General features: G+C 36.8%; 1 protein-coding gene across 1 annotated transcript; it reads right to left on the reverse strand.

The window, feature by feature from the left end:
• Positions 1-198: 198 nt before the first annotated feature.
• On the reverse strand, positions 199-18,668 carry LOC311093807 (uncharacterized protein). Its single transcript, XM_084131400.1, has 41 exons — positions 18,603-18,668; positions 17,820-17,887; positions 17,657-17,725; positions 17,200-17,232; positions 16,008-16,049; positions 15,657-15,698; positions 15,431-15,469; positions 14,819-14,857; positions 14,622-14,672; positions 14,485-14,535; positions 13,723-13,776; positions 13,594-13,632; positions 12,964-13,110; positions 12,374-12,406; positions 12,229-12,267; positions 12,097-12,120; positions 11,954-12,001; positions 11,819-11,863; positions 11,652-11,696; positions 11,475-11,519; positions 11,341-11,388; positions 11,230-11,265; positions 10,817-10,876; positions 9,939-9,986; positions 9,603-9,650; positions 9,196-9,255; positions 8,787-8,831; positions 8,568-8,609; positions 8,459-8,488; positions 8,304-8,351; positions 6,978-7,013; positions 6,842-6,895; positions 6,089-6,133; positions 5,937-5,987; positions 5,821-5,865; positions 5,703-5,735; positions 5,096-5,140; positions 4,746-4,799; positions 3,816-3,851; positions 3,560-3,604; positions 199-686 (listed from the first exon to the last, which is right to left on the reverse strand). Exons 1-41 carry the CDS (start codon positions 18,611-18,613, stop codon positions 652-654), a joined length of 1,908 nt encoding a protein of 635 aa, XP_083987526.1. The 5' UTR covers positions 18,614-18,668; the 3' UTR covers positions 199-651.
• Positions 18,669-22,307: the final 3,639 nt, after the last annotated feature.

The following is a 22,307-nucleotide window of genomic DNA, read 5'->3' on the forward strand; positions in this document are numbered from 1 at the left end:
TTTTCATGGTTTCTAGTTGGTATTAGCTGATCTAGATCGGCTTTCATCTGCTGGACCTGGTAGACCACCTTGGATAACCTGGTTTGGATTGGTTTGTTTGGTAGACCACCACCAGCTGTTTCAAACTGGTATGTTCGTGGAGTTCTTCATAACGTTGTGCGTTTCTCAGGTAAAATGACAAATATTTGAATTTGATGTTCAAAATAGATGTTCAATTTAATGTAAAGATTATCTTCAAATGACATACATTCAGCAATATACAATTTGTGACATTCGTAAAGAATAGTGCTCAAACATCTAGGCAAGAAAATACAGTAGCGACATTATAGGGGGGAAAACTTTCATTAAATTTACACTGCGCATTTAATCTGAAAATACGTTTTAAATCGTGACTTCTCGTTCAAAGTTTGATTTTTGTTTCTGCACACCAATGAATAAAATACTTACAGGGCACTTTTATAAACAGGCACAATAAAAAGTTAAGTTACAGTATCCTCTGAATGTTTAAATAGTCAAAAATAAAACAAACGGACACACACACAAAGGAGAGCTAAAGTCTAGCGGGCGGGTTCACGGTTCCTCTGCCAGGCGTACTGGTCCGTACACTGAAATCTGTAGCGCAGAAACCTCACTCGCGGCTTCATGTGGAAGTCAGCAGGTATCTTCCAGTTCCACATTTTCTGCACCTTTCAGAAAGTGCAGAGATCAGTTCAGAGGTCAGAGGTCAAGCTAGCAGGACTGTCATTTACTGGCTGAAAATTGTGCAGCTTTTGATTTAAAGGGACAATTCATCCGAAAATGAAAATTCTGTCATTAATTACTCACCCTCATGTCGTTACAAACCCGCAAGACTTTCGTTCATCTTCAGAACACAAATGAAGATTGTTTTGATGAAATCTGAGAGATTTCTGTCATTAGCTATGTTTCCATCCACACTTTTTTATCCAAATTAAGTGATATCGAATGAAAAATGCCTTATGGAAACAGTAAAATTCGATTGAATTTCATGAATTTCATTTCGGTCTCATTGGATTTTATCTTGATCGATATACAGCTTATGCGATAAACGCTGATGGAAACGTTATTTGCCGAATAAATAATGAATTGCAATTAAGTTTTAGGTCATTTTATGGTTGCAACCCGCAACTCGTTGATTTCTTATTATAGCTTGATATGTTGCTATCAGCTGGCACATAAGCACTATTACAACTTGTGCAATATTGATCATTTGTTGGTAGATGGCCCGATCCATTTTGTCTAGCAAAACTTTGTTCGCAAATGTTTGCTTGAATGTTGTGCGATTCAGTGCGAAAATGAATGGAAACACCTTAAAATGTCTCAAATCAATTCGATATACCAATTTGATCGCAAAACAGCATGTGACGTCATTACACACAGGTTTTTATTCGCTTTAAAGCCGTTGGATGGAAACACTTTCACCAGCTTTATTCGCATGAGTTTTACCGAACTTCAGATAATTCGATTGACAAGTGGATGGAAACTTAGCTATTGACAGCTACGCAACTACCAGTTTGACGCTTCAAAAACTTCATAAAGAGATCGTAAAACGAATCCATATTAATCGAGCAGTTTAGTCAAAATTTTCTGTCAAGACTCGACCGTTTTATATGATGAACAGATTGAATTTAGGCTTTTATTCACATATAAACATTCATCAACTCACACATCATTTATGATAAACAGAAGCTCAAGCATGTTCGCTTGACGTGTGAGAACCAATGAGGTTCATTCTCGTGTTATGCAGCACGTTTGAGCTTCAGCAAGAACCAATGAGATTCATTCTCGTGTTACGCAGCACGTTTGAGCTTCAGCAAGAACCAATGAGATTTATTCTCGTGTTACGCAGCACGTTTGAGCTTCAGCAAGAACCAATGAGGTTCATTCTCGTGTTACGCAGCACGTTTGAGCTTCAGCAAGAACCAATGAGGTTCATTCTCGTGTTACGCAGCACGTTTGAGCTTCAGCAAGAACCAATGAGGTTCATTCTCGTGTTACGCAGCACGTTTGAGCTTCAGCAAGAACCAATGAGATTTATTCTCGTGTTACGCAGCACGTTTGAGCTTCAGCAAGAACCAATGAGGTTCATTCTCGTGTTACGCAGCACGTTTGAGCTTCAGCAAGAACCAATGAGGTTCATTCTCGTGTTACGCAGCACGTTTGAGCTTCAGCAAGAACCAATGAGATTTATTCTCGTGTTACGCAGCACGTTTGAGCTTCAGCAAGAACCAATGAGGTTCATTCTCGTGTTACGCAGCACGTTTGAGCTTCAGCAAGAACCAATGAGGTTCATTCTCGTGTTACGCAGCACGTTTGAGCTTCAGCAAGAACCAATGAGATTCATTCTCGTGTTACGCAGCACGTTTGAGCTTCAGCAAGAACCAGTGAGGTTCATTCTCGTGTTACGCAGCACGTTTGAGCTTCAGCAAGAACCAGTGAGGTTCATTCTCGTGTTACGCAGCACGTTTGAGCTTCAGCAAGAACCAATGAGATTCATTCTCGTGTTACGCAGCACGTTTGAGCTTCAGCAAGAACCAATGAGGTTCATTCTCGTGTTACGCAGCACGTTTGAGCTTCAGCAAGAACCAATGAGGTTCATTCTCGTGTTACGCAGCACGTTTGAGCTTCAGCAAGAACCAATGAGGTTCATTCTCGTGTTACGCAGCACGTTTGAGCTTCAGCAAGAACCAATGAGGTTCATTCTCGTGTTACGCAGCACGTTTGAGCTTCAGCAAGAACCAATGAGGTTTGTTCTCACTTCTCAAACAGGTTCAATTGAGCTTCTGTTTATGTTCGCTGATCAGTGGATCATTCTGTTCATCATATAAAGCGATCGTGTCTCCTCAGAAAATTTGGACTTCATATGGATTAGTTTTACATCCTCTTTATGAACTTTTTGAAGTGTAAAACTGGTAGCGTAGCAATGGGACAGAAATCTCTCAGATTTCATTTAAATATATTCAGTTGTGTTTTAAAGATGAAAATCGTATGGGTTTGGAACGACATGAGGGTGAGTATTTAATGACAGAATCTTCATTTTTGGGTGAACTATCCCTTTAAGCTTTTGGTGTGGTGTCCAAACTCATTGAGCGTCTTTCATGAAACACGAGGACAACGGATATCTGTGCAAATACTCTGTAAACCTACTCTTGCGTATATTATTGGCACAAAAATTGCACAGAGAGTGGTTTGCATCCTATTAGTGTGTAATAGTATACTATATATAAAATAGCATATGTGCTATTTTGTGGAAACTGGCATTTCTTTTAGAAACCTTAAAAAAAATACATTTAATGTTAATTTTGATCAATTTTATGCATCCTTGCTAAATAAGAACATTTTACTGAGCCCAAACTTTTGAACAGTAGTGTACCTTAAAATAATTCCTTATTGACAAACATCTGTATCGTTTATGATGAAGGTTCAAACATAATATTTCTGAGATGATTTGGACCATTTGTTTTATTATGCTTCTGCTGAATATGCAAAGTGCATTGATATTTCAGCATGAAACGGTGTGTGTGGAGAGTTTCAGACCCACCTTCAGGACCCTGACCAGATGTGTGGTACTGTTCACCTGCTGATACTGGACAGAACAAGCAAAACAGAGAAAAGAGAAGAGCTGTTGAGCATCTGTTCACCATCACAGCATCTCCATCAGACATGAATTTATTCACAAGGTTATGGATGATAAGTTTCCATGACAGTTTTGGCATGGCGGTGGAGGTGAAAGCAAGATACGGATTATCATCAGAATCATAATTCATGTGACTGAGGTGAACTCCATTGAAGCTTACCAGCTGGCTGTGTCTGTTCCGTAGCACCAGGTTGGCCTGTTAGAGGAGAACAAACCATGTGACATTTGGAGATGCTCAGATCAAAACAACTGATTTGATGAATTCACCCTGTTAACATGCAGTTTAGCAGGTAAAGCAGGTTTAGAGATGTAGTGTGATTTAAAAACACATTTGACATGAAGAATCTATTTTGTGGGGCTAGATATTTTATCGCAGTTCAGTAATTAATCCAAGCAAACAATAAATATTAAAATAAACCTAATTTATACAAAATATATATATAATTTAATCATTTATAATTTATCATATAAATATGTTTATGGTATATACTATGTTTACCATGGTATATTTTGGTATATTTTCATAAGGGCAGCCTACCTGGATAGTCAGTATATATACATATATATATATATATATATCAACAATACAGTAAAAACAGAAATCTTGTGAAATATTACATTTTAAAATAATTTTCTACTTCACTATATTTCAAAATGTAATTTATTCCTGTGATCAAAGCTGAATTTTCAGCATCATTACTCCAGTCTTCAGTGTCACATGATCCTTCAGAAATCATTTTAATGTGATGATTTGCCGCTTGATTATTATTGGTTCTCAATTATTAATAATGGTTCTTATTGTTATCATTCTTGAAAACATTTTGTGGAAACATTTTTTCAGGTTTCTTTTATGAATAGAAAGTTCAAAAGAACAGCATTAATTTGAAATACAAATCCGTTGTAACATTATAAAATGTAATGCACTGATTTAATGCACCCTTGTTGATCACAAATATTAATGTTATGATTGTGTATAATATGCAATTTGCAGATATGTTATAAACTTCTTTGGACTCCCAAGAGTCCCTTGAGGTTCAGCTGAAAAAAAAGTTTTTCCTTGTAGTTTGTGTTGTAGTTGTGTGTCACTCACCTGTGCCCATGGCGTCTGTCTGTGAGGAAACCCCTGTGAATGGATCCCCTGTGACTGGAGTTGAGTTTAAGAAAGGTTTGGTTCATTTTGATTTTTTAATAATGTTTTAAAACAATTTCTGCTTTGTAAGCGAACCCTTGCAAAAAACTGACCATGGTAATCATAGTTTCCACCAAAATCCCATTGTTATTGTACTGCAAAATCACACAGAATTCCCTTCAAACTGGCCTTCGGTGTCTTTCTGTCATTCTCTGCAGAAACTATGTTTACCATGGTATATTTTTTATAAGGGCAGCTTACCTGGATAGTCAGTCCACCTGATGAGACAGATGTTTTCAAACGTAATTTACCTGGTAAGTCTGTCTGAACCATGCTACTATGTGTCTCTGAGGCATCTGAAAGTTTGACAAGAACATTGATATGCCAGAGGAATCATACAGAGATTGTTAATGAAGCTCATTATTACATTTACACTATTTAACATACCCTTATACTGTATGTAAGTGCATTAAACGATTTTAATGTACAACGTGAAGACACAGAAACACCTGATGCGGAGTGCATTCAAATCGTTTAATTCACAGTTAGCCGTGGATTATCCCGCTTATACCATGGTCATTTACCAGCATTGACAAGTTAAAACTGTTATTGATTGTTTGCAGTGCAATATTTGACAGTCAGTTGCGGCTCGTCAGATCTAGCATTCTGCCTGCTTTGAATCAGACGCATCGATAAAAGTAGCTAGTGCAGAAAGATTAAATGTATTTGAAAGAATTACAGCATCATCTGAATTAAAAATCCAGAGAGAAAGAGGGAGAAAGATGTGCGTGTGAATTACCTGCGTCTGTGCAGTGTCTCACTCAACTTAAAATGAAACTGAAAGTTTAATACTTCAAAAACAGTGAAGTTACCCCCTTGTTGTGTGTGTGTGTGTGTGTTAAACTAAAGGTAACTCACCTGTGAATCCAGTCCCAGTTGCATGAACAGAATCTGCTTTTCAGAAACACACACTACACATGAAACCCTGCCCTGATAGACTGACATGTGTCTGGATGAGCTGAGGAAACGTGGTTACCTGTGTAATTCAGCATGCCGTCAGTCACAGCTAGGTGTCCCTGCCCTGAATAACAGGAAATAGCATGTTGTAAATATTTACTACTTAAAGTACTCATTTGCATGTTGTTTACTCACCTGTCACGTCTGTTTGAGCCTGTCCTTCAGTCACCGGATCACCCGCCACACCTGATCACAGCGACAGCTCCGTTATTACACACCAATGCTGCTTTTACAATCACTCATGGTGGATTTATTCAATATGTTTGGTTAAATTTTAAAGATAATACCTGCCATATCCGTCTGCGCACTTCCACCGGTGACACCTTCAAGTCCTTTGAGAGGGCGAAACAAAGTTTATTTATATAGCATATTTCATACACAATGAAAATTTAAAGTGCTTTACATAAAAATACTATAAAAAGAATCATACAACAATCTGTGGAAGACAAATTTGAATTAAAAAGTTGAAATTCTGACTTATAAAGTCGTCATTATTATTAGTCATAACTTCTTATATCATAATTTCAACTTTAATCTCATATGACAGTAATAATTGACTTAGTATGTCATAAATTTGACTTCTTATCTCATAATTTTGACCTTTTCTCATATTATTGGCTTTCCCATAATCATAATTTAGTATTTCATAATTTCGTTTTAGTAGGCTATGTCAAAATTATAACTTAGTATGTCATCATTTTGACTTTTTAATCTCATAAGTATGTCATTATTTCGATTTGTCATAATTTTGACTTTTTAATATCATAAGATCTGTCATAATTTGTACAAATCTTTTTTTACATATATTTTTTTCAATTTTAATGTCATAATTTCGCCTTTTTATTATGATCTAAAAAGGCATGATTTTTTTTTTTTTTTCGTCTGATGGGCTTTCATAACAATCACTGTAGATGCATAAGAAATACAATAAAAAATGAAAAATAATAAAAAGCAAAGAAGTAAAAAGAGAGATGCATTAAAATGAAGAAATCAATTTTATGATTTAACCTATAAACATATTAATAAGGATGTTTTCTTACCAGTCGTGTCAGCGTAAGGGCTGAGGGTGTGATCAACTAGATCAAGTGCGCCAACTGAAAATAAGAAAAATAGCATTTCTAAAGATGCTAACTAGATTAATATTTGCGCAAAGGTGATTGATGTGATGCCACTGACCTGCATCTGGATGTGAGCTGACGGCATGCTGGTCTCCTGTACAGACAAGTAAGTTATTATTACTTATTAGCTCTGCTTCAAAACTTAGAGAGCTGCATTGCTGTCTAGATCAACCGCTGCTGACTAGAAACACTCAACTCACAATGTTATGAGTTTGGTGTTAGCATGATGCTAAGCTAATGACACAAGCCTAATTAGTATAAAAACGCTTAAATATTTGTCTGTTTTGATTAGATTAAACTATTTTATAAATAACTTTAAGTATTCATTGTAATAAACTTTGTATGGTATTTATGGTATAATTTATGTTAAACATATCTTTATGTCAATTTCACCATTTTGGATGGGTTTTATTAATCTCTTCTCTACAAACACCTTAGATAATAATTTTAGTAAAACCATAAAATAATACTGCCTACTTTTTGGAACAACCCACTAGGTTTTGGAACAATTCATTTTAGCGAAAACGCCACAGGTTAGTATGGAGAACATTTTAACTGATACCACACTTCCCCAGTTAGGACAATTAAAACAAATAATTAATGAGGCTTTATCTAATTAAGTAGTCTATGCACTCATTTACATCCATTTCTAGAACAGAAATATGAACATTGGATAAAGCAAGTTTTAAAATTCTTGTTTCATTTTTTTTGACATAAGAGTTAAAGATTTTTACAGAGAATCTCTCTTTTTATCCCTTCATAAATTAGAAAATATTGTCAACAGCCTTAAAAAATCACCATATTTTAGGTGTAATAAAATATTAATAAATAAATAAAAAGGACATGTCATTTTTAGCAAAATCTTAATATTGACCAGTGCATGAAAAAAACAATGGTTTTGCCTGTAGGGTTTTGACTTAATTTGTTCATTAACAGTTGTGTATGGATGAAATAGTTTGTTACAAAATTAGTTATATTAAATATTGGCTACATTAAAGACACCATAAAGTGTTGTAGCATAGTTTTGCAATCAACATATCAAAAAGCATGTCCTTTTTTAAATAGCTTTAGTTACATCAAATGATCCATGATTCTTACATTTTAAATAATTTCGTCAACTTTAATATTTAACTAGCATATAGATATTGATATTGTTAGGGTTACAGACGTGCACCAAAAGCCACAAATCTTTGATTGGGATTTTCTGGCGGCTTTAAACCTGCCGTGAGAAATATTTTCCGTGTTGAGCGCACAGGCATTTGGTAAACCCATGCAACCCCACTGGTTATAGACCGACTAGCCAAGAGAAGACGCATAAAAATTGAATTATGGCTAACAAATCAATAGAGTTTCAGTGATGTCATGGAGCCGGCTGATATAGTACCAGCTGTGTGATGCATCTCCGTCGCAGCCTCATGATGGCCTGTTCCGCCTGTCGGGAAAGATTCACATTGATTCCAGGATATTACTCTGTCAATAACATGATGTTGTGATTGTGTGTTGATTGATTAGTTGTGTGTTTTATTGCTAGACACATACTGACGTCGAGATGAACGGCTGGAGGGTCACCTGTGAACGAATCCAGACACACACTGCAGTTCTCTCTCTTTTAGATGTTTTAAATGCTTTTATAGAGATATGAACGTACCTTTCTGTATGTCTATAGGTTTGTGCCGACCGTTTCCGTTTCCTGTAATGCAGAAATAAACGATGTGTCAAAATAATGTCGTATGATCATATCCCTGCTGGACAAACCAGGTTGTCAATGTCAACCATCTCAACCAGCTTGGACCAGCTAGAAACCATGCAAAAGTAGCATTCATTTTCCAGAAAGGAAAGGTGAGTTGACATGTTGACTCGAGCTTACCGTTCGTATCGGGTGAATCTGCACCATTATTATCGGCCCCACCTTCTGAGGAGAACAAGACCACAGAGGAACATCATGTCTCATGTCTATATTGAAAATACACTTTACAATAAGGTTCCTTTTATTAACATTAGTTACCTACTTTAGTTAATATTAATAAGATTAATAAATGCTGTGGAAGTATTTTTCATTGCTAGTTTAAGTTTTCAACATTTGCTAATACATTTTTTAAATCAAAGTTGTATCTGTTAAAATTAGTTCTTGCTCTACTAACATGAACTATTGCATTTTTGTTAACTAACATTGACAAAGATTAATAAATGCAATATATTGCTCATAGTTTGTTTAAATTATGTTAGTTAATGCATAAAGACCTTAGTGTAAAGTGTTAGCAAAATAGGTGTCGTACCTGAATAGTCTGTGAAGGAATGACCCAGATGTGACATCGTGTCAAAGACAACTGATGAATCTGTAAAAATCAGTCTGGTTTTAGATTCAACACACTTTGGCCTGGTTCCACAGACAGGGCTTAGATTCAGCCAGGATTAGGCCTTAAGTTTAATTAGGAGATTTAAGTCGCTTTTATAAATGTGCCTTAGAAAGAAACATTACTGGTGTGCATCTCGAGACAAAACAATAGCACTGACATATTTTAAGATATATCAGTGCAAGTTGCTTTCAGTTAAAACAGCTCAAACTTGCATTTAAGTCTGGGACTAGGCTTAAACCTCGTCTGTGAAACCGGGGGTTTCTGTTTTAGTGTTTCAAGTCGCTCTTCACCAGACCATGCAGGATTGTTGTTCAACATCAGTTTACCTGTTGTGTCGGCCGGTGATTTTGATTGGGCTCCATTATCAGACGTGCCTGAAGACACAAGTGATTATTTAACCACATATTGACCTGCACTGGGGCCCGGATATACCCCAGATATACCCCAGATACCCCGGATATACCCCAGATACCCCGGATATACCCCAGATACCCCGGATATACCCCAGATACCCCGGATATAACCCAGATACCCCGGATATACCCCAGATACCCCGGATATACCACAGATACCCCGGATATACCACAGATACCCCAGCCACGGCCCTGTCTGTTAACACACTATGAATCTAATGCTAGTAAACAGACAAATACTTCACTTACTGATTGAGTGGGTATAATCACCATTCCCATTGTCAGCAGAGACATAATCTGATATACACAACAAGAGACGGTTAACAAGGTAAATTATTGCTTTACTAGACATGTTGACGTGACTATTTAAAGATGATTTTTCTTTTATTCACACTATTTGGTTTAATGATTTTATAGCATTTTTTATAAATAGATTTTTTATCTATCTATCTATCTATCTATCTATCTATACCTCTCTATCTATCTATCTATCTATCTATCTATACCTCAATCTATCTATCTATACCTCTCAATATCTATCTATCTATCTATCTATCTATACCTCTCAATATATCTATCTATCTAGTGTTCTATCATCTGTCTGTCTGCCTTTCTATCTATCTATCTATCTATCTATCTATCTATCTATCTATCTATCTATCTTATCTATCTATCTATCTATCTATCTATACCTCTCAATCTATCTATCTATCTATCTATCTATCTATCTATCTATCTATCTATCTATCTATCTATCTATCTTATCTATACCTCTCTATCTATCTATCTATCTATCTGTCTATCTGTCTGTCTGTCTGTCTGTCTGTCTGTCTGTCTGTCTGTCTGTCTGTCTGTCTACTCTCCTACACTCATTCAGTAAGTTGAGTTATGATTTCAGTGATCAGTCTGTGTAATCCATACAGATGCATGAAACCCCAGTGACCTCTCGTGACACTAAAAACGTCTCTGAAAGTTGTCATTACACCCCCTTTGGAGCCCGTGTCAAGACTGTGAGTCTGACAGAGTTTATTAGACGTGTGCTGGGATAATCCCATGGCTACTGGGGTAAAAGCACTCTGAATTTACAGGACCTAAAGGAGGCCAGAGCGGCAGCCAGCAGCCATTACCTGGAGGAGCGTCTAGAACCGGGCCGCCACTGGACGGGTGCCCTGGACTCAGGCCAGCGGCTGGAACGGAGAGCGAGTGAGAGAGAAAAGACAGCTTTGATTCACACCAGTCATCTTTCAGTAAATTATTAGGTAGAACACAGAAACTGGCTGGTTTATTCTGTCAGTGCAGCCCATAATTAGTACAGCGTGACGGCTGGACGGATTGGAGGAAGGCTCTCAGCGCCGTATGTGAGCCGTTTCACAGCATGGGCATAAATGTAAATCATGTAAATTTAACTAGTGCGGGACGTCCTGTTTATTACAAGGCCAATGAGATCAGCAGAAAGCAATTCTGGTGTCCGCAGCCCAAAAGCCATAAACATCAAGCCTCTCTGGTTATAAAAAATGGACAACGTGAAGTGGACGCTTACCTGCCGAATCCACCTGAAATGCGAGTCCCATGTGATCTGTTGAGACAGCGTCAGTTACTAGGCATGTGGGCGGAACGTCTGGAGGAGTGTCTAAGAGGTCTAAAAGCGTACCTAGACCGTCTGTTTGGGTGTCTGGACCAAAGCTCTCTCCTATTCCACCTGTAGAGGGAGACATTCTGAGTCCAAACTGAGAAACAGCATTCAATATTCCCTCCACTAATTAATCAGAATGAAGGAATGCTCACCCATTAAGCCAACAAGGAAGTCATGGCTTGATTGGTCTATTATGCCTGCAATGAAAAGTTTCTGCTATATTCAGTTTGTTCTGATGCTCACATTATTGACTGACTGATAGATTCAACTCGGTAAGTGACAAAATAAAATTTATTTTTGTAGGCCTGAAGAGTTGAACTGATGTTTACCTGTAATTTCCAGATGGGGGCTTGTGCCAAATGAATCAAAACCACCTGAGATGTACACAAAACAAAAGATGCACATGTGAGGACTAAAATCACAACTGAAAACAGTGTAAGTATCTTGGGAATTAATGGTCCTTCCATGTTCAGGTTTTAAATCATGTTTTTTATACCTGTTCCTTGAATCTGAGTTGTGCCTGGCATGAAATGATCCAAACCTGCATCAAAAACAGCAAAGATATTGCTATTTTTATTATCTGTTTCATGTTGTATGTAATGTCAGTCCATAAAGAGCATTGTTTCCTCACCTGTGAATCCTGTTTCTCCTCCATTCAGGAGCTGTTTGTGCCCATTACCTGTGAGAGGAACCCGATTAACGTGACTAAATCGCTCATTCTGTTTAATATGGTGCACAATATTGTGTATTATTATAACACACAATAATACTCACCGTTAGATTCTATCTCTGGGATTTCTGAATTTACAAGACAAAAAGGATACAGTATGACATCAGTTATCATTTACCAGAAAACATTTGTTTTCCTCAGGTAAGCGGTGTATGTAAAACTGTGACGTTTTTCACCTGGAGACTCGATTTGAGATCCGTCATGAGCCGTTTCCCCTGATGCAAGAAGACAAGATCTGTTCTCGTATAAGTGTGTACAGCATTTAAGAATTAAGAAATGACCTCCATGATGTACAGTAGAGAGATCCTGTTATACACATACCATTTTCATATTGTGGAGAGAATCCCTCTGACCCTGAACACATGAACAGAGCATTATTATAACTTTTGCTTATATCATTTTAAAGAGGCCATATTATGCCCTTTTACAAAGTTTTTAAAGTTTTCATGCTTGAATTATAATTATTATTTTTTATACATTGTACATTATTGCAGCTCCTCTCTTCCCAGTCTGTCAGTAACGCTCTGTTTAGTTCCTGTCTCTATGAAGCCCCTCCTTCTGAAAAGCACAATGTGCTCTGATTGGTCGGCTGGATCAGTGTGTTGTGATTGGTCAAACGCTTTGAGCGTGTTTGGTAAATGCCCCGCCCCTTATCATAACTGTGAACACACTACTAACTATCTCAATCAGGCCCCGCACCTTTATTTTGCGTATGTCATGGGTGGGAATTATTTAAATGAGGAATATTGTGATGTGTTCGTTCCCGGAAGAAAACTCAAGAATGGAGGCGTTTCAGGGAGTTTAGAAACAGTGACACTGAGAAGGTTGAAAATGTAAAAAAGCATAACATGTGCTCTTTCATGAGGAGGTCACCATGTAAGTCTTACATTTGATGGTTTTGATTTAAATACCTTCAGGCTGTGATTGGACCTCGGAGGAAACGACACCCACACCACCTGACGTCTGCCCTGCTGATGGTCGGTCAAACGTGTGGCTGGATGACATTGTTGACCCATGACCTGCTGCTATGTGGCCTGATGACCCTTGACCTGATGGCACTGTGAGATTGACAAAGATATCACATTATGTGGTGCGATTAACCCCCACTTTTTTAAAAAGATTAACCCCCACTTTTTCATGCACTAGAATATTCAGAACATTTCTTGCAGACTCTATGTATAATGCATTATAAAGGTATTTATAATACATTATAATGCATTATATAAATGTAACCAAAATGAAAATGCGTTATAATATCTGCAGATTCCTTGCTACATCTGAAATTGGTTGATTCTCATGTGTTTTAATGAATTTCACTTTGTGGTTACAATTCATGAGATCACACAATTATGCAAGGCATAATTAATGCATTAAAAATATTTACATAATGCATTATACATGAAGGCTTCAAGTAAAGTTTTAGAGAATAATCCAATATTATTAGGCCTTTGGATATATTGTGACTTGGTGTGCATAATATAAACAAATGATAAAATATAATATAAACCCTGATTGCCAATATAAACAGATCGATCTCTTACCAACAGAAATGGACACTGAATGGACTCCCCCGTCTGTGCCTGAAACGCATTCAATGTATTAGTAAGTTTCTAAATTCTTTGAAATATCTTATTTTGAACAATCATTTAAAGGTTTCTGAATGTAATTACCAGGGACTTTTGATCCTGAACCTCCATTAGCACCCGTTCCTCCAGCTCCTACACCTGAGAACAGGTTCCCTGGTTACTCGTCATGTTACACACTACTGCTCAAAAGCTTGAGGTCAGTACGATTTTAATTATTTTTTAAAGAAATTAATACTTTTATCTAGAAAGGCATTTTTTATTTTGACAAAAGTGACAGTAAAGACATTGATAATGTTACAAAAGATTTCAAATAAACTGTGTTCTTTTGAACTTTCTACTCATTGATTAGTTTCCACAAAAATATGAAGCAGCACGACTGTTTTCAACATTGATAATCGGAAATGTTTCTTGAGCATCAAATCATCATATTAGAATGATTTCTGAAGGATCATGTGACACTGAAGACTGGAGTAATGATGCTGAAAATTCAGCTTTGATCACAGGAATAAATTACATTTCACTATATATTCACATAGAAAACAGTAACAATAATATTTCGCAATATTTCTGATTTTACTGTATTTTGGAGCCTTGATGAGCATAAAAGTCTTCTTTTAAATACATAAATATCTTGACCTCAAACTTTTGAGCAGTAGTGTATATTAATTATATGTGTAATTATATTATAAACACTTTTATTATATAAAATGTAATATTTGTATTGAATATAGTGCATAATATGGCATTTAGTATTAAAGTATTGTTCGTTTTTATGCAATACCATAAGAATGTGTAATTTTACTTGCTATATGTTTGTTTTTCAGGTCAAAATCAGTGATCGGGTACCTGAAGGAACTATCTCTGATTTGGACCCCTCTTGTCCATCGTAACTTGCACCTGTAAGTGAAATAAATACGGTGATTAGGAAAACTTGTCAGGGTAAAAACAAAGGAAAGCATGTTTACCGCAGGCGAATACCGTACCATGAGAACTTGATCCAGGCGGGCGAGAGTAACCGTCTCTACCGTTACTTCCTGTAACCCACACAGACGCATTACTGAGAGGCCATTCTTTCTACAGTAATAAAACACTGTCGTCCGTCTGAAAAAGGCTTCAGTAATCCAATGACAAGCAGTTAAATGAACAACAAAACATTATTATTCTGAGTGATGCTGGTTACCGTTTGCTCCATCTGAAGCTGCTGATGTGCTGCTTGATGCTGGAATGACAAAAACACTTTTACTTTCTTATTGGACATGGAAGAGAAGATATCAAAGTTATATCAAAGTATCAACCTTACTGTCATTTTTAGCACATTCAATGGATAAAAACAAAACAGTTTCTTCAGAAAACAACACGAGGTCATGAGGAAATGCCACAGTAAATATGGACAATGAATACTCTCAATAGTACCACAAGGTATACAGAACTTTGGCTAACGTTCTGGTAAGGTTCTCTCAAAGTTACGAACGAACATTCTTCCAGTAACATGATTAATGATACATAATGAACTTTTTTTTTCTTCTGATTTTTAAATGTTTAGAGAACATTCAAAAGTAACATTCCCATAATGTTTGCAAATTGAAATGTTCCCATAAAGTGCGTTCACATGACCAAGAAAAAACTTTTTTTAAACAAATTGAATGTCCAGAAATAGCGTTTTCATAATGTAATGAGCGAAGCGTGTTTTTATAAAGCTGGGGTGTTTTCTACACAGGGTCAGTCTGTGTTGCTCTTCTAAAGTAGGACTTGTGTGAAAGTTTTGCCCCTGATAGATCAGGTTCACACTTACAGACTTGGCCAGTTTGAGTGCCACCATTGAGTTTCTGACCTGGGAAACAAGAGCAAAGGTTTTTGTCAAAAGATGTATTGGACTTCAGGAACAGAAAAGCGAGGCCTGAAAAGTGGCCATTTAACTTCCAACAAATTCACCTTTCACCAGAGGCCATGAGAGGCTAATGCACTCCGAACAGGTTTTAAAGAACTTGTTTTTGCGTTATCGAGTAGACTTTCCTTACCATTTGGGGATTCGCCCGCGACGCCGCTGCCAGGAGTCATACCTTGGAGAAAAACAGCCTTTCAGTCTAAACAAGGCCCCGAAACATCAGTCCCACAAACATGCCCTCTCACTGCGCTAGGCCCGTGCACCTGAGGCGGCTGATGATGTTTCATCTTTCCACGTTTATTAATAAATCGAGCAATGCCGTTCAGCCACTGTGGCAAAATCTCCACATACCTGATCCCTAAACCAGATTAAGTACCGATTGGCTTTGCTTTCTGAGTAGGGTGCACCCAGTGAACTATTTTCCAGTGCTGAGAGGTTCAGTGTTCTCTGCCTCCAGCTCTAAAGAGGATTAGCTTCACCTTACCCAAGCCTTTGGGTGCTGCAGTGGCCTGCTGCGATCCGGCTCCTTTGGGAAAGAGGGAGAGGAACAAGAAACATATTCTTAAGACTCCCAGAGATCATTTCTCACAGGTCAATCAATCAGTTTCGGCCAGGTGGCCCTCTGGAAGAACAAAAACTCTCTTTTTACATGCGCATCTCGTGTAAACCAGTTATATACATTTTAAGTTGCTTTTATAGGCTTTTATGAGCATTTTAGATATGATTTTAGTTTCTTTTTGTTGCGTCTAAAACCTCCAAATCTTTGTCAATTTTTAGTCTTTATTCACATTTGTAATTTATACTACTGGAATATTTGGGGTCTGTAAGATTTCTGTTTCAAATAAAATGCTGTTCTTTTGAACTTTGAATTCATCAAAGAAAACGTTTCGCTACTATTTTCGACATTGATAATAATCAGAAATGTTTCTTGAGCGGCAAATCATCATATTAGAATGATTTCTGAAGGATCATGTGACACTGAAGACTGGAGTAATGATGCTGACAATTCAGCTTTGCAATAATATATGTAATAATATTTCACAAAATGACTGTTTTTAGTGTATTTTTTGATCAAATAAATGCAGCCTTGGTGAGCAGAAGAGACTCTTTAAAAAAAACTTACAGACCCCAAACTTTTAAACGGTAGTGTATCTTAATTACCTTACAAAAAGTACTGTGGTACCTTGGTTGTATCAGATGGTTATACTATGGTATTCCAATGAAATTCAATGGAAAAACTTTGTAAATACTATGTAAATATTACATATTTTGGTAATACTATGGTATTAACATGAAACCACAAGGTTGTTCAAAGAATAGCATACTTTCCAAAAAACAACTACATGGTTTTACCATGCTATGATGTCCAGTTTAATATATACCATGATACTACTTTAATGATACTGTATGATTACCATATTTATACAACATGGTACTTTAAAATCATAATGAACGAGGTATGACAACTAGTCCAAAAGCACATTATACAAGAAATAATACCATTGTACTTTTTTGTAAGTGTAATTTTTGATGTGATTATGGCAGAACCCCAAATGTACATAGCTCAGCCTCATTAAGAAAGACTGACTTTTAAAGCAAATTATGACTCATTATGTGATTATTAAAGATGACTGAGGTTTTGCACAATGGTGGTAAGTTGTGAACTTGTCACCCACCCTTCATATGCTGACCTTTGGAGTCATCATCATCTGTAAAGAAAAGGGAAAATCGATACAGTTTATAACAACCGCTCCTTTGTTTTGCCCTTCTCCTCTTTCTGTCCTGAATCCCTCACAGATCTGCTGACTGTTATCAGAATATTACACGAGTCCACTGAGTTTAGGATTCACATTCATCTATTGTCAGTTAAAGGCTCTTTTATTTTCTCCTAGAAACTGTTGCTTTACTCACTTTAATGGTGTTAAAAACTGGGTTTATGAAGCTTAACGTATTTAAAAAAACGATTCAAGAAACTATTTATCATGAACGTTATAGTATTAACTTCTCATTTTGTCCTTTTGCAGGATCATGTCGTATCAAATTGCCCACAATATGAGCTTTCTGATGTGGTACGATCAGCTCTCCTCGGGACATTTTAATTCTTTTACTATCTAAAAGACCATCATCTCCTACCATCTTCCTCCTCAGACAGTTCTTCTTCACCCTCTTCAGCCTCAAAGTCATTTTCCTCGGGCTCCTTATCTGTCCGGAGAGATCGTGTAAATACGTGTGGCCGCTGTATGCTAAACACAAGAGTGTGTCATTAAATGAAGCCCTCTGGGAGAAGAGCTCGTACCTTCAACAGGAGCCGTTGATATGGTGGACACCAGAAACACAACAGCCACTGAAGCAATTACAAGATTTCTGTGAAAGCAAAACGATAAGAGTCCAGAATGAGCAAACGTGAAGCACAATGACCCCCCAAAACTAAGTTAGAAGCTGTTTAGGGTATAGATCATGCAATTTATCAATGCATATTCTCAATAACAGCTGTGAAAATGGCCAACTATTCTCTTGAGAAATGTATGTTTTTAATATTATTTTAACTTGGAAAGTAAATTCAGTGCTTGGGTGTTTTTTTTTAATACAAGTATGGCTTAAAAGCAATACTTAGCACTGAGTTTACAACAAGATACATATTTTTATGCTAAAGTATTGTAATATTCAGAAAGCACAGCTGTAATTGGACAGTATATCACTTAATGAGACTCCCAACATCAAAATAGCACAGACTCTAAACTATAACCAGATATAAGTCATATGCAAATGTCATTGAAATACAAAATTATTAAATACAAATCCTACATAAAACATGCTTTTGTGGTGCTTGCAACACCGAGGTCATGGGTTTGATACCAAGGGAATGCGAGAATTGATCCATATACCTTGAATGTAAAGTCACTTTAGATAAAAGCATCTGCCAAATGAATGAATGTCCTCATACAAGCACCTTAATAAAAAAAATCCACAGCTCCTCTCTGCTATATATTACTAATTAGCTATCAATTGTTCCACTATAATCAATGAAGTCAATTTAAGAGTCAGACCGGTTCTTATAAATCAAATGCCATTGACTTACCGTGACAGCATCTTTAGCACAGGTTTATGTGGGAAACTGTGCAGCAGACATAAAGCAACCAGCAAACGTGCTTTTGACTTCCTTATGCTTGACTGGGCACCAAAATACATTTTATACCCTTCCAGCCCCCCATCTTGTTAAGGGGCAGGACTTGATGTCTAACCCCAACCCGTGCCATTCAAACTACTCCCTCTGAAGAATGAAACCACAGGTGAGTCCTGCAACGTTTTTAAATTCATAATTCATTTTCAGATCAGGTCTGCAGTCTTCAAGCATTAAAACGCAGAAATGCTGATGAATATGTACTGTACATTGGCTGATGACTAATGATGCCAAAGATTAAGATAAGAAGGTCTTTATTTATGGCATGTCCCATCATCCTCTTGGGCCGGCAGTGGGATCAGTAAGGCGGATCAGCCAGTGGAGGGCACAGCCAGCCTACACAACACCACAGCAACCACAGGGTCTTACTGGGTTTCTCTCATCTGAGCATGATGACCTGAGTTTAAGATCAGAGGTTTCCAGGTGGTTCTTTGTGATTTAGCACTTACAAAAAATATGATCCCTTTCACTCAAAAAAAAAAAAAAAAAATGGGTGAGTTTATGATTAAGTGTTTGCACTCAGTCAAAGGTTTGGAATAATGTTTTTGAAAGATCTCTTATTCTCACCATGGCTGCATTTATTTAATCAAAAATACGGTAAAAATTACAGTAATATTGTGAAATATTTCAAAATAACTGCTTTCTATCTGAATATATATTAAAATGTAATTTATTCCTGTAATGAAAAGCTGATTTTTTTTTTTAGCATCATTACTCCAGTCTTCAGTGTCACATGATCCCTCAGAAATCATTCTAATATGATGATTTAATGCTCGAGAAACATTTCTGATTTTTATCAATGTTGAAAACAGTTGTGCTGCTACATATTTTTGTGGAAATTGTTTACATATATACCAAGAAATATTGTTTCAGCATTGATAATAATAAGAAATTGAGCAGCAAATCAACATTTTAGAATGATTGATCTTGAATTCTAAATTATGTTTCAGTCTGCTCAAATACTTTTTATAAGGATGTACAGCTTTTGGTCTCTTTTGCCTGCTGAAAATGTGCTTTGCTGGTTTAGCTGGTCAGTTATTTGATCTCCCAGCTCGACCAGCTGACAAGTGTCCAAAACCTCTAAAAAAAAACCTTCAAACCTGACTGACCAGTTTTATTGCCAGCTATGACTAGCAAACCACTTTTGTCTGGTTTTATGCATGTAGCCTATCTATAAATTTGAGACCAGTGGTTGCCAGATATTTCAGGAAAGAAAAGAATGGGAAAGCTAGTAAACTGGAATGGCTTGTGATGTGTTAATGGATTAGCATGGCCTGTTCAAGTGCTGTGGTATTCGTATATGTTGCATAAGCTAATGCTCCTGTCCCATAGCAGTAACTGAATCGCTGGCAGCTCACGGGAAGATTGCATTCCTGTACAGCGAGCCAGTTCACATCAAGCCCGTTTTACAATGTAACGAACACCAGCAGGCCTTGAAATGCATTTCTGTGATAAACTCGTCCTGATGAGCTAAATGGACGTGTGTCGTAGCAAAGCTAATGAGCTCTTGGGCTAAACAAGCTTTCTTTGTTGCATTGTGAAATGTGATCTATGTGTGTGTATTCTGACCCTGAATCCACATAACGTAATGTTGCATGTGCTTTCTGAAGAGGTTGCGAAACACATAATTGAGATGGGGGAAATAATGCTAAATGCAAATAATAAGATAAAACTAAGCTAATCTAACTAACCTTAAATAGTTAGGATAGCAAAAATAAATAGGTTTTTCAACATTTAAAGCAGAACATTGTTCTTGTTGACATCAAAGGCCTTGTAAACTTCTTAATCTAATAAATGCAATTCTGTTGTTGGTAATGCATTTACAAAATTATCTATTCAGCAGAATAATAATGTACGGTAAACACATGTACAATGTATAATACAACAGTAAGGCAACAGTAACTCATTACAACTGAGGTCTACAGAAGAGCATCTCACAACACGTTCAGCCTTGAAGCACATGGACTACACCAGCAGAAGACACACTGTAACACTCCTGTCAGATAAGATCAGCAAACTGAGGCTATGTTCACACAGACTCAACAAAATCAGACAATAGAAGATTGGAAAAAACGTTGCCTGGTCTGACGAGTCTTGATTTCTGCTGCAAAATTGGCATAAACAACATGAAAGCATGGATCATCCTGCCTGTATCAGTGGTTCAGGCTGGTTCTGGTGGTGTAATGGTGTGATTGATATTTTCTTGACACACTTTGGGTCTCTTAGTACCAGTTGAGCATCATTTTAATGCCACAGTCTGAGTATTGTTGCTGAAAATGTCCTTACCTTTATGACCACAGTGTATCATCTTCTGATGGCTTCTTCCAGCAGGATTACACACCATGTCACAAAGCTCAAATCATCTCACAGTGGTATCTTGAACATGACTATAAGTTCACTAAACTCAAACTCCACAGTCACCAGATCTCAATCCAGTAGAGCGGCTTTGGGATGTGGAGGAACAGGAGATTCACACCATGGATGTGCAGACGACAAATCTGCATGATATCATGACAAGATGGGCCAAAATCTCTGAGGAATGTTTACAGCACCTTGTTGAATCTCTGCCATGAAGAATTAAGGCAGTCCTGAAGGCAAAAGGGGTACAACCTGGTACTAGCAAGGTGTACCTAATAAAGTGGTCGGTGAGTGTGTATTTTCAATGCTAAACTTGCATATTGTTGGGCCAATGCAGCAGATTCAACTTGTATGGTGGGTCGTCACATGAAATGAGGACCACTGTAAATGTTAACAATTACTGGTAAAAAAAAAGTCCACCTGCTGGTACAGTATCTGTCAAAGTAGCAGTGTGGAATGAAAAGACATACTGACAGCAGTATTATTAAACATCTGCTGGTCTTGCTGGCAGATGTGGGCAGATTTCTCTTCACCAGTTTCGTGTCCTGTGGCTTCCTTCATTCCTGCAGGCCTGCCTGCGCTCAGACAAAAGCTCTCTGTTCGGTGCTTGAAACCGTAGCGCTCTCGGAGCCAACCTTGGGTGACGAGATTAGAAGCGCAGTCCTGGATCGGTCCAGCTTGACCGATGGGGTCAGGCGGTACAGCGGCTCAAGACATATGGAAAAGGACGGACCACCACAGTTGTAGCCTATATGGCAAAAATATATTTATTTCTTGCTAAAGTATGTAAAAAAAAACACTTTTATTTTAGAATCGATTAATCGCGATTAACAGCACAATTTTTTTTTAAATCTTGATTTTAAAATATTTCAAAAGAGATCAAATATTTCAGAAAAAATCAGCAAGATATATATATTATATAAATATATTTTTAATTCATTCTGATAAATTTTTTTTTAGTGTATTGGTGTGTAACATACATATATATATATATATATATATATATATATATACACACACACACAAATAGACTTATAATAAATAGATTTTCTATATTTATGTAAATTTTCATTAATTATATCGTATATTATATTAATTTTGATCAATACCATGTATATATATATATATATATACACACACACACACACACACGTATACATATATAAATATAAATAGATTATATATATATATACATATAGTTTTTATTTTTTACAGTATTTAAATATCAATAAAATTTTATATTAA

This window comes from Abramis brama, assembly GCF_963993115.1.
Source record: "Abramis brama genome assembly, chromosome: 12".
Taxonomy (NCBI): domain Eukaryota; kingdom Metazoa; phylum Chordata; class Actinopteri; order Cypriniformes; family Leuciscidae; genus Abramis; species Abramis brama.

What these genes read in the sequence shown, in the direction of transcription:
- LOC311093807 (XM_084131400.1), bottom strand. An exon ending in ATTTCAGGTGGATTCGGCAG is followed by an intron (nt 10,877 to 11,229) that starts GTAAGCGTCCAC and finishes TCTCCGTTCCAG; the next exon opens with CCGCTGGCCTGAGTCCAGGG. An exon ending in GGAACAGACACAGCCAGCTG is followed by an intron (nt 3,605 to 3,815) that starts GTAAGCTTCAAT and finishes TGTTCTGTCCAG; the next exon opens with TATCAGCAGGTGAACAGTAC.